This window comes from Erythranthe guttata, chromosome 4, assembly GCF_056151865.1.
Source record: "Erythranthe guttata isolate IM_541 chromosome 4, IM_541, whole genome shotgun sequence".
Taxonomy (NCBI): Eukaryota; Viridiplantae; Streptophyta; class Magnoliopsida; order Lamiales; family Phrymaceae; genus Erythranthe; species Erythranthe guttata.
Window position 1 is genome coordinate 17,365,526 of NC_142536.1, and position 13,818 is coordinate 17,379,343.

Genomic DNA, 13,818 nt, shown 5'->3' on the forward strand with positions numbered 1-13,818 from the left:
AAGTTTATTTCCGAAAACTTTCGAACATAATCAAAATACTCAAAACGTATAGATTTTCGACGAAATTTGTTAATATACTACTATAAAAACATTGGGTCAATGATTTCGAGTTCGAATTTTACCTTAAATCGTTGTTGAATTGCTCGTTTAATCCGCAAGAACTCGAAGAACCTTGGATAGGATTTGGGAGAATTTTGAATTTTCTTAAGAAAAGTTACAAATGAAATAAAGTAGCACTGCAAGCCGGTAAAAGTTGTTCTATGAATAGCATTTCAGAATTACTAATTTACCACATAAAGGCCCAACTTTTAAAGCCCAAATAAATACGTAGAATTTCAAACGGCTTCGTTTAAGGACCCGACTCGTTTGAGACCCGGTTACCCGTTCATGAAAATAAATCACAATCGTCGATATCACTACGCGCCACCGCCCCACCGCCGGTGCTTCCTATCTCTTCCGCCTCTGTCGCCGTGACTGCATCCGTACGCCACTGATTTCGTCTGATCATTCTCTCAGTCCACAAAGCAATTTCCTGCGGTGCATTTTCAGATTCAAGGTACACATTTACTTTTTCCCAATTTTTTAATTGATTTTTGTTTCAACATACGAATCCTAGATCTTGCTTCGATTTATTTAATCTCATACCCTATTTTTTGTGCTATTTTGAGTTTTAATCTTCAATAATCAATGCTTTGCTTCTGGTGATTATCGGAGATATGAATTCTCCCACGCTTGTTATTTTTGCAGATACCTTACTTAGAAATTCCTTTTTTTATATTTTATTTTCCACATCTTAAGATATTTAATTAATGGATACATATTATTATTTATGTTATAATTGCTTCATTGTGGTATATATTTGAGAGAATTGTTTCACTGAAAGATGCTTCCTTTATGCAGATTAAGTTAGATGCTTGCTCTTCGTGAGTTTGTCGATTCGAATGGGAGGGTATTTTGGGGTTGGTTCTTTCTTATCATTGGCTCGTTTTCGTTCGTGTTCTTCCTCTACGCCGCTGTCATATCGAAACTTCTGCCTCCATCCGATAATTCTGTCATCCAAGACATACAAAATGACTGGTATTTTTCTTCGTCCGTTTAACTGCCAACTTCGATTATAATCAATTGCGGTAATCTAGGTTAGTGTATCGATTTATATTTCTTCTTGTGACTAGTATAGACGTCGTGTTATGATACAAAGTGAATTAGGGATACAAATTTTATCGAAAAAAACTTTAGTAGAATGGATAACTGTCGTATATTTCTTTATTTTACAACAAATTGTAATTCTACTAACAATTTTTCGTTTGATCAATATGCACATATGATATCGTAGATTATGACACACTTCAGTCTACGCTCGATTTTTGTCATTAGTTGCTGCCTTTCAGTTTTTCCAGCAATAGTTCCGATCCTCACTGCTTATTGAGATAATGTCATATATTTTTTGCAGGTATTATTGCTTCTTGGTGCCCTTGACACTTCCGATCCTCTTTGTTGCCGTTTATTTTCATTGGTTGAGCATGAAATTGTTCAAGCACGCATAATTTTTACTTCAACGGGTATCAGCTGGCAGCCACTGCGAGAAATGAATGGTACATTGCATGTTTTCTTGTCTATATCAGTTGGGAATCGGATTAAGAAGAGGAGAGATAACAATGAAACAACAACTACTTCCCATCGTTTTCCCACAAAGAGTGAGCATTAACGTTGTCAACACACGAAATTCGCTTTGTACAAGTCACGACAAAAGGGTTGGAGTCAACTACTTCGATCTCTCTAACACGTCCTAAAATTTGTCCTCTAACAATCTTTTCTAGTTTGTAGCTGTGTTTAGGTGCTCAAGAGATTCGAAGTTGTTATCTCCGATTGTCCAGTCAACAAAATCACTGTCTTCAATCGAAAGATATTCAAGTCCTCGGAATTCCTTGCCACGAGTTTCCCATTTCGCCCCTCGAAAGGCATAGCATTGCAGTTTCAGCACTTTCAAATCCCGCAACGAAGCTTCCCACGGATATCCTCAAACTCAACCTTTTTAGACCCTATTAATTAGTATTCTACTTAGCTTAGTTTGGTTACTAAGCAAAGTTAAAGCAGCCTTAATCTTCATAAAACTTTTATATAAATTATATTGTAATTTTCCCATAAAGAAACCCTAAAAGAGTAGCAGATTCCCTTTAAGAAAAGGATGAAGAAGAGGGTTAATTAATTAATTGAACATTAAAGAGATACCAAACCAACAAGTAAAGAATAGCTTTTTACTACTTAATTATTTAGTATTTACTTTGCTAATTTATAAATTATACTTTAATTTACCAGTCAGTGGTATCTGCCCTCCAATTGTACAGTCACTAATCACTATCCCTTCTTGATTATAAAGTCTAGTGTTCTTGTTTAGATCTCTATACAAGTTCATATTATGAGATTTTTTAAAATATAATCAACATTTGAAGCTTAAAAAACAATTTCATTAAAGGACATTAAATAAAAATCATGGGACAAATTTGAATGGTCAACTCATACCTAGAATTAACTACTATTTTGTTTTTTTGCAATTATTAGTGTGTGTGAATCCATGTAAAATCTAAAATAGTACTCCGTTCGTTTCTAATTAACTGTCATTTTTAGCTTGCACAAGTATTAAGAATCTCAATAAATGTGTCTTGATTTTAGGAAAAACACATTAGAAAAACTAAAATAACCTTAATCATTTAATGATGTGAGAAGATTGAGTTAATACTTAGAGTTGAATTAATAAGGTTAAAACAGGAAAAAAAATTACATTTAATGCAGCATTGAAAATCTAAAGTGGCAGATAATAACGTGCGGACAATCACAAAATGGCTAGCAAGTCTTCCTAAGAATTAATATTTAGAACTATCCTGTGCCCGTAAGGATGGTCTAGCAGGCAGAGTAAGAAGAATACGGTGTCTAACAATGAGGGTTAAATCAATTTGAAAACATATGGAATTCAAATTAAACTAAGCCTATGAAAAATTTAATTTAACTAGTCGTGTCTACAAAACAAAAGTTATTGACTCTTTAGTGATAATTACAAATTAAACATGTACCTAACTTTTTATATTATTTTTGTAAGATTAGATTTTACATGAAAACTTTTTTAAGTAGGAATGCAATCAATCAGTGTGTACGTGTGTGTCAATATACATTGTATATATAAATACTTATGTATAAATTAAAATAATATACTATGGGAGTCAAAAATCTTATCCAACACTAACATAAGTGTGGATCATGACATATGGCTTGTCCATCTTAATGTAAAATTTATTTAATACATGCATATCCCTTTTGAAGAAAGAAAAAATTATACTAATAATTAATAAGCTTTTTTTTTGAATTTTGAGGATCAATGTTTAATGTGGTTATTATTTAAGAGATGCATCTCTTTTGAAGAAATAAAAGATTAATAATATTAAGCTCTTTCTAAAGGCACTCAAGAATGTAAAATAAATTAACTTGCTAATTATCGTAATGAATGAATGCCGAACATATCTTCATGGTTGAAAAAAAAAATTCGGAATCTAATATATAATTCAATTATGTTTCAAAAAATTGGAAATCGGAACTTTCGGAATTTAGATAAAAAAAAATATTGTTACAAAATAAAATATATTCAGATCAGAACTGGCAGAGAGTTGCTAGAGATGTTGCGGGGTATGGTCTTTTTCTTTTCTTTCTTTTTAGGGGATTTCGTACAACTTAAATCATAACGAGTAGCAAGTCAATGAGCCAAAGAAAAACCGGAACGTCTAACAGAAGAAAAGTCGCAAGAATCAAACGAACTAAGAAGAGAAAAACAATCAGTTACGAAAACTCCTATGGGAGCTGAAGAAGCAACATTTGCCTTGAGAGCGTTGATCTACACCTTCCACCACAATCGACCCTTTTCAATTCACCGGAAAGAAAGTTCAGAAATTTAGTTCCAATTTCAACCCTTAATTGGAACTAACCAAGCAGCTTACCGATGGAATTTTTAAGGAAAAAATACAAATAAAACGAAAAAAAGGATACACAGTTGTAATATTACAATAACCAGTAAAAATTTCAGTTTTATTTATAAAATTCTCATCTTCAATCTATCTACTAGTGCCGATAATTTATTTTATGTCGGTTTTTACTTGAAAATTAAAAATATACGACTAAGAACATATTTAGAATCAACATAGAATATTAATTGACACGATAAGATAGTACGTTGATAAATACTTTACAATTATGACTTATTTGGTCATGGATTCGAGACTTCGAGTACTCGAACGGAAATTGAGAAACCAATGACTATCCTCATTACTGAAGACAAAAACAAATTATAGAATATTAAATTTATAGAATTTAATGTAATATTGCAATATAAAACTAATAATAGTGGATCGATTATAATATTAATAGATTTTAAAATTATGGATTAAAAAACAATTATATTAGTCTAATATTAATTGAAGACATTATATTGGGGGCCCTATAGATCATGGCCCTCTTCCCCTGTCTACTTTTAACAACCTTTACAAGAAAAAGAAAAACCCTTAAAAAAAGAAAAACTCAGAAACTTATGGGCCATTATTTAATAAGTTAAAATTGCGAGTACCAAAGCTTTGATTATATATTTTCTGTATGGAGCCTATTTATTGTCTATGCACTTCTATATTTTATTTCCAATATTTTATTATTTGATGTAACATTATAAACTTACATTTTTTTCTCAATATTTTATTATTTAATTGTCAAGATAAAATTAGTTAAAATAAAATTATAATTTTTTGTGACTCATTGTATAATTAAAACTATGGGAGGTCCAATACTCAATTCTTCGTAAACTTATATTTTTGTAATTATGGGTTGGCCCGAAAAATAATTGACTAATTGAACATTAAATAAAACTTGATTATTTAATTAATTTTAATATAGGCAAAATACAGTTTTGGTCCCTCATATTTGTACCGATTTCACATTTGGTCCCTAATGTAAAAAAAACACATTTGGTCCCTCATGTTTCAACACTTTTAGTCATTTCCGTCAATTTTTCATTAGAACTAACGGAATCAGACATGTCTCTATCACTGCCTTAACTGACGGAGTAGCGGTAAATTGACGAAAAATGACCAAAAGTGTTCAATTATTGAAACATGAGGGACCAAATGTATTTTTTGTGAACATTGGGGATCAAATGTGAAATCGATGCAAACTTGAGGGGTGAAAATTGTACTTTCCCCAATTTAATATATAATATCAATGAGGATATATAGCTTGATTATTGAAAAATCATGTCTAGACCAGACAATGCTTTAAGTCCAAGTTAAAGTTGAGGATATTAAAAAAAAGGGTCTATTAGATATAACCCCCTTAAACATTCAAATAATAGGGGTAGATCCAAATTTAAATTTGCCATTTTGATAAAAACCCAAACTTTTCGTAATTACATAATTACCCTCAATCAAATCCCACAAATCCCGTTACTTTACCTTTTGAAATAATATCAAATCTCTCTCTATATTCCCGTTAAAACACTATCACCACAAACCCACTATCAAAAAAACTGCAAAACCTCCCAAAACCAGAAATTTGCACGGCCGTGGATCGGCGATTTTTCTGCACTCCGACCAAGCCTCCGTAGGTACGTCGTCGTCACTCGCTGAATCGCTATCATCCATCGATTTGTTGATATGTTTTGGCTAAATCGACTATCACGTTTGTGTAATTGCAGATCTGTTATAATCGCATACCAAATTCGAGCACTAAATCAGTGATATTGCAGCAATTGATGCGCAGGACATCCACCAGAAGTGATATCGTCGTTGGCCGCCGTCGCTGCTCCAATCTAGGGTTACTCAAATCTAGGATTACTCAAATCTAGGGTTTTGATAATTCTTCGGCCCATAGTTGATTAACGAGATGCATAGTCGAATTACATCTGTATTAATATACTATCCCATATCATTTAATAGACTATCCCACTGGTATAATTTTACTATGGATCTCGTTAATCGACTATGGGCCGAAGAATCATCAAAACCCTAGATTTGAGAAGTGACGGCGACGGATTTGTGTTTTAAAATTAATAGACTATCTCATATCTTTTAATCGACTATCACATGTATCTAATTCGACTATGAGTTTAGTTAATTGACTATTGAAAAATAATAATATATATGGAAACTGAATAATATGTTTGTTTGAAATACTAATCAATTAGGGTAATTTTCCTTATTATATGAAAACGATTAGGGTAAATAATAATATATATGAAAAATAATAATATATATGGAAACTGAATAATATGTTTGTTTGAAATATTAATCAATTAGGGTAATTTTCCTTATATCGTGTAATAGACTATCTTATTGATCTAATTCGACTATGGATCTCGTTAATCAACTATGGATCCCGTATTATTCAACCACATAGTATATTAATAATTTCAATATAGTACATTAATCTGCTATGATAGTATATTACGGTTATTGTAGTGATATGAAATTGTGTTACAAACAATATACCACTGAAATGACAAGAACATTGAGAACAACACCAACGTAAAGTATTCCAACATAACCAATAAAATAGTACATTAATAATCTCATAATTTCAATCTAGGATTTTGATAAAATACATAAAACACATCATAACACAATCAAACCAATATGTCGAGTTAAAACACTCTAGTACATTAATAATCTCATAATAGTATAATAAAATGATAATGGTAGTATCATGCGGTATTCATAATAGTATACTACTGTATTACAACGGTTTAACACTTAACCGAAGTTACCGAGCCATTACATCGTAAACACCTCTTTATAGCAACCAACCCACCAAACCTCAACAAAATCCATACGAAATTCGCCATCGAAAAAACCTAAAATCATGAAACAAAATTAAAAATGCAGAATACTAAAAAATGATTAAATAGACTGCAAATACATTTGAATGACAATACATTAATATCATCAAAAATAAACTTAAAATGCAAAATCCATACGCTAAATTAAAAAAGACTACAAACTATATTTTAATGTACTACCCAACACACTTAAATCGGCTGTTATAAACAAATAAATCAACTATCGATCGGGATAAAAAATATGAACTCGACCACAGCGGACAATTATTCCGATTATTGCATAAACCAACTACGAAGCTCATATAAAACAACTCTGGTCCGATCTGCGTGAACCATCCTCTTCTAACTCTGTCAATCCTCTTCCAAACAAACATCATCCTCTTCTAACGGACAACGATGAACGCTCAAATCCGAACCTATTTCCACGCCGGTGAAAAAACGATGGAAAACGATGAAAAACGATAAAACGCTGGATAAATTCTTCAAAACCGGTTCAAATCCGAACGCGATTGAAAACGATGGAAAACGATGAAAAACGATGAAAACGATGAAATCCGAACCTATCTTCAAATCCGATGGAAAACGATGAAACGCTGGATAAATTCTTCAAAACCGGTTGTACAAGATTTGATAGAAACTGCCAGTATACTCACGTAATTTTATTCCGTGATTTTAGGCAATGTATCAGCAATCTCATATCACGTAGTTAAGGAAGTAAATACCGTCCACAAATAAAACAAAATAAAAAAGGGGTATTAAAGGGAAATTACATAATATATTTTGCCAAGTTGGCAAATTTGGGTGTATCTCAAAAAGAGAAAAATTAATTGGATCTACCTCATTAGAAAATATGAACAAGGGGGTTATCCCTAATAAACCCTAAAAAAAAAATATAGCTGAAATGGCAAATTTATATGCTTAAATATTTAATTAAGCAACAATCATTGAATCACATTGAAATTCATTATTCCGCATAAATGGGTGATTTAACAACATTTAAAATACAAAAAAAGAAAATGACAATGGATAAATTTGTGATTTGTTCAAAAAAAATATTCAATATATTTATACTTATAAATAAATTACAAAGACATAAATTGTATGTACGTAATTTTCCTAAAGGATAAATTCCTATATATTTTCTTACAAAAGAACTCGTAACAACTTAATTCTTCGTACAATAGCCTGTAAACCACACAAGAATTGTCGCAATGATGAGTTTTATTTAATTTTGAATTAACTATTTAAATTAGTTAAAAATTGGCAATTATCTAATTATTTTTTATGGTGTATGATCATGTGCAAAAACCCAATGGTCTCGTGATTAGATTCCCTAATAGACATACTTGTAAGATAATTTAAGTAAAATATAATGTTCAAAAAATTGCATGCCAAAAGTCACGAGCCACGCAACATGTGTTCACAAATCCAAATTATATTCTCTAACATTAACCTGCTGTCACGCGACATCACGTGATCCCACGATTTACTTACAATTTTTTTTAAAAATAATATATTTTTTATATATATGAAAACACAAAACAATATCTTTTTTATGTACTAAATTTAGACTTCATTTGATTACTACGTGCCATCAATAAGTTAAAATGGGCATCCATTTATGAAGACATACAAAAAAAGGAACTGATGCGGTGACGGAGTCGGCATAGAGCCGAAGGGGGCCATGGCCCCTATAATAATTCTTAAATTTCTATTTTGTATATAACTATTTAGAAAAATTCTTGTATAATTAGCATTATCGGCTCTCCTCATAAAAGTGTTAATATACTTTGGTATTCGCGAACTTAAAATCCTGATTGAACGATATATTAAGATATAAAATAACAAGTTTAATACAATTATTAATGAAAGAACTCTTCTTGGTGATGTTACTTCTTAAAATAATTAAGAGCTCAATTAGATTTTTTTTTTTTTTTCCATTTTACAATATACTATTTCATAATTTTATAAAATTAAATTCGAGATTAAAATTTATTTTACAAACATATCAACTTCTAAGTTAATTCAAGATTAAAATTTATTAAAACTACATAATTGACATTGGGAGAGAGAAAAGGAGAGAAACGCATACGTTGGATGTTAGATATTTTTTAAAAGCATAAATTTCACTTGTTGGATGTTAGATATTTTTTAAAAGGATAAATTTCACTTGTTGGATGTTAGATATTTTTTAACAGGATAAATTTCACTTTCCCCCTTGTATTATGGCTCGATATCACTTTACTCTCTTCTATTCTCAATTGCATTGATTTGGCCCCATGTACTTGGAAAATTGTCTCAATGTGGCCCTTGCCGTTAGTCTCTATACATTTGACATTAACACCATTTGATTTAAGTCTGAAAATTACAAAAAAACCACACCTCCTACTTTAAATAATTATTAATTTTTAAATTTTTTTTTAATAAAAATAAAAAATAAATTGTGGTTGCCGTCGTGGACTATGCTTTCTTGTTGTCTTGAAATTTTTTATTATTTATTTTTGTTTTTTTTCTATTTTTTTTATTTATTTTTCTTTTGTTTTTTAATAATTATATAAACTGGGAGAGGTGATGTTTTTGTAATTTCAGAGATTAGACCGACTGTGTTAAGGTTAAATGTCTAACAACTAACAACGAGGGCCACATTGAGACAATTTTTCAAGCACGGGATGCCAAATCGATGCAATTGAAAGAATAAGGGTGTAAAGTGATACCGAGCCAAAGTACAAATGTGGAAAGTGAAATTTAAACGTCTCTGTCAAGAATTATTATAGGTGTTGGACAAAAATGGATATCTTTAAATATATGGATGAAAATATTCAGCGTTTCAATTTTTCTTCCTTTCACATTTGTCATTGAGAAATTAACCATTGAGTTTCTCCTTAAATAACTTTTGAGTTCGGAAAGACTAAATCAATCTTCTTCTCTTAGATAATTCTCTTCATAGTAATAATTTCACAAACAAATGCTTATGTAGAAGAGTTGTTCCATATTTCCAGTTCACTGAAATTAGTTGTGTGAGATCTGAGAGAGAGAGAGAGAGATCTGAGAGAGAGAGAGAGAGAGAGAGAGAGAGAGAGAGAGAGAGGAGAGAGAGAGAGAGAGAGAGAGAGAGAGCATTGAAAGAGATGGCTTATGGTGCTGCTGGTTGTCTGGAGCTGACAATTGAGCGGCTTTTGAAATCATCTTATATTTCGATTGTTCAAAATTCATCTCCACAAATCATCAAACTTTTGTACAAGGAGATTCTTTCCTTAAAAGAAGCTCTCAGAGAATTCGATAAAAAGAGGAGCACCATCAACATGAAGATGGTGAAAAGTTTGGAGGCGGAAATGGTAGAGGCAATATACAAATTCGAAGATGTAATCGACCCTCATCTCTCAAATCAGTTCCATTCACAATCTGAAGCAGAAGAAGAGACGGCCGATCATCCTCCATCAATGATATTCTCGGTAGATGTGAAGGAAATAAAGCAAGATGTCGATTCCTTTATCGAAAAAATGAACAAGATGAAGAGGGCCTATATCCACGAATTACACAATCCCTCACCTGAAGAAGATGATGATGATGATTTTGTGGCATCAAAAACTCATTTTCGGGGAAATGAGCCTATCATGGTTGGATTATCTGATATATTTATGTCAATAGAAAATTGGCTTAATTCCTCAAATTCTGAAAGGATTATTGTGTCGCTGGTCGGGATGGCTGGCATTGGTAAGACTACTCTTTCCAAGAAACTCTTTCATGATCCATTCATTGTGAGTTGTTATAGCAGGCTCGTGTTCGTGACCATAGGCCCTAAATATCGTCTAGCGGATATCTTGGTGGATATTCTAACACAAGTGAATCCCGACTTTGATGAAATAATGCTTATGAAAGGAGAAAAAGTATTAGCTGGATTGAAAAGGATGGTTTACGAAAGTTTAAAGTATTTGAGATACTTGATCGTGTTGGATGATGTATGGGAAATAGACCTCTGTTCTGTGTTGTTGGAGTTATTTCCAGATGACAAAAATGGAAGTCGAGTGTTGGTCACAACTAGGATGAAAAAAGTAGCTGATTGTGCTAAGCCTTTGAATATTTGCAAAATACCCTTCCTTGATAAGAAAGAAAGTTGGGATCTTCTTCGCGAGAAGGTGTTTGGTGAAGAAGAACCGTGCTCTTATAGACTTGAGAAAGCTGGAAAGAAGATTGCCGAGAATTGTGAAGGTCTTCCTCTTACAATCATCACGGTTGCCAATATCCTGTCAAAAGTTGACAAGACAATAGAGTACTGGAACGAGGTAGCGGATGATAAACAAAATTCAGTATATAAGGATGCATATGAACAAATGTCAAAGGTACTATATCCAAGCTATGACTACTTAGATCAACATTTAAAAGCATGTTTTCTCTACATTGGAGCTTTCCCACAAAATTATTTACTAGACCAGTCCCAACTAGCCAACTTGTCGAGTGCTGAAGGATTTCTTAACTCAGAATCAGTGCATTACTATGAGGAGACCATGGATTATGCATATGATAGCTTTGGATATTGTGATGACCTTTATGCCACAAATGTTATCATGTTCGACAATGAAACATTTGATTTTTACCTTCATTCGTCCTTTTGGTACTTGTGTAACAAAGAAGCTGCCAGGACCAAGTTGTTCTATGCCTTAAATTGCCATGGCGATACTCTACCGGAAGAAGGTATAGAAAGCCAACGCCGATTGTGCATCCGTAATAATGTTCTACTTGCCATCAAAGATGTGCACAACTCAATTGCATCTGATTCAAAGGTACGATCTCTCCTTTGTACCGGTTATTTTCATAAATATCCAGTACCGCTGTTTTTGGAACATTTGAGGTTGCTGAGGGTATTGGATGCTCTTTCTATTAGATTCTATGAGTTCCCGATGGAAGTATTGAAACTAGTTCAATTAAGATACCTCGCCCTCCTTTATAATGGAAACCTCCCTTCTTCCATTTCCAAACTCTGGAACCTTCAATACTTGATTGTTATTCAACATCCAAGGATAGTAAAATCTGTTGGGAATCTATTGTATCTGCCTATTGAGATATGGAATATGAATGAATTGAAGTATCTTTACACCGGCGGAAGAGACCTACCACATCCTTGTTGTGAAGGATCTCTCCTACCAAACCTATTAAAACTAGGTGGTGTCGGTCCTCAAAGTTGTGCCAAATCTGTGCTCGAAAAAATCCCTAAATTGAAGGCGTTATCGATTGATATCGAGCTGGCTCCTGATGCTACAGAGCCCTTGACATGCTTTGATCACGTTTCCCATCTCCATCAACTACAAGAACTAAGATGTTACATTATGAATCCTACATTGAAGACAGAGGTTGTTACCCCACTTGTTCCTCTTTCAGACTTCCCATTAAGTCTTACAGCGTTAGTTTTGAGTGGCTTAGGATCTCCGTGGGAAGAAATGAGAAATATTTCTTCATTGCCAAATCTTACACATCTCGAACTGAAATTCTATGCTTTTCGAGGCCCAAAATGGGAGGTTCGTGACAACGAATTCCAAAGTCTCTTATATCTTGAGATTGAAGACATCAATCTGGAGCAATGGACATTTCAAAATTGTCTATGCCTCCCTGTGATTCAGGGCCTTCACATCGCACATTGCTACAAGTTAAAAGAGATCCCTCTCACATTTGGTAAATCTCTTCTAAGCATTAAAATAGTCGAATGCAACCCTATGGCTGTGAAATGTGCAATCAAGTTAAAAGAGGAGTGGGACGACAAATATGCTGGTCGTGAACGTTTGTTAGAACTTGTTGTTCGTTCTTCACTGTAACAATGGGAACACCAAACCGTGAGTGACTCTACCATATCATTGATTCTTCAAAAGGTTAGTCGTTAAATTTTTATATCTATCGAAAATACTAATATTTTAGTCAATGCCCATTCAGGTAAAAGGAATTAAACAACCTTAAATTTTTTAGTATTAAATTTGAATTAACATATATATATTTTTTATTATAATTTCATCATACAGTGAATATTACCAAAGATATACTCAGTATATATGCATACATTCTCCTACAAAACAAGAGAAATAGACAATATAGATATATGGTTGATAACACATATAATAGGATCATATAAGTTGCGTTTGGATGAAACAGTTTGAATTTGCTACAACAGAGATAGATTTTATTATAGAGTAAATTACGAAAACTCCCTGAACTTAGGCTAAATAACGAAAAAAACCCACATATTCGTAATTACCAAAAACCCCTGAGGTTTGTTTCCGTCTTACACCAACCCTTTACAGTGTGAGTTTTCACGTATTTTTTTTAATTCCAAGAAATAGACTTTACACAATTGCACATATTTTCTTTTATTTCTCACCTATTTAATAAAAGGTATAATAGATTGTACAAATTTTCTGTTAAAAAACTCGGTTAACAGTTAATCAGAATGGGATTTCGGTTATTACGGATAGGTGGTGGTGTTTTTCGTTATTTAGCCTAAGTTCAGGGAGGTTTTCGTAATTTACGCTTTATTATATTACAAATTAATTTATTTGATTACTGATTAATGAATTTGCTATTATGGATTAAAAAAAAAAATTAACATCCGAAATCATTGAACATTCTCCTTTATTACAGGTGTATCATCTCGAGAGCCGTAGGCTGATTGATCACGAGAGAAATTACATCGACATTGTTTGCATCAAGAAATCGGAGGAACGTACTTTCAGTTTTGAGACGGACAAATCAAAGCGTGTTTGAATATTTTGTTAATGTTATTTGGTGTGTTTAATTTTTCTTGATTGATTTTTTATTACATCCTCATCAGTTATATGTTGTGAGGTTAAAATTAAGACTATTGCGCAATTAAGAAAGGTGCACGTGTGTCGCACATATTGTCGAATTTACAAATTTTACTCGTCTCTGCCAAAAAAGGTAAATCAAAGATAACTACATACATACGATAACCG

General features: G+C 32.5%; 1 protein-coding gene and 1 long non-coding RNA gene across 2 annotated transcripts; both read left to right on the plus strand.

Moving 5' to 3' along the window:
• The first annotated feature begins 345 nt into the window (after positions 1-345).
• LOC105950421 (uncharacterized) lies at positions 346-1,794 on the plus strand. Its single transcript, XR_016030928.1, has 3 exons — positions 346-556; positions 901-1,077; positions 1,451-1,794. It is a non-coding gene; the product is annotated as an uncharacterized LOC105950421 (long non-coding RNA).
• Positions 1,795-9,638: 7,844 nt separating this feature from the next.
• On the plus strand, positions 9,639-13,759 carry LOC105969757 (putative late blight resistance protein homolog R1A-10). Its single transcript, XM_012994534.2, has 2 exons — positions 9,639-12,723; positions 13,487-13,759. The coding sequence occupies exon 1, from the start codon at positions 9,991-9,993 to the stop codon at positions 12,667-12,669; it is 2,679 nt and encodes an 892-aa protein (XP_012849988.2). The 5' UTR covers positions 9,639-9,990; the 3' UTR covers positions 12,670-12,723; positions 13,487-13,759.
• Positions 13,760-13,818: the final 59 nt, after the last annotated feature.

Bases quoted from the DNA above. Each gene is read 5' to 3' on its own strand.
- LOC105969757 (XM_012994534.2), top strand. From the start codon at position 9,991: ATGGCTTATGGTGCTGCTGGTTGTCTGGAGCTGACAATTGAGCGGCTT.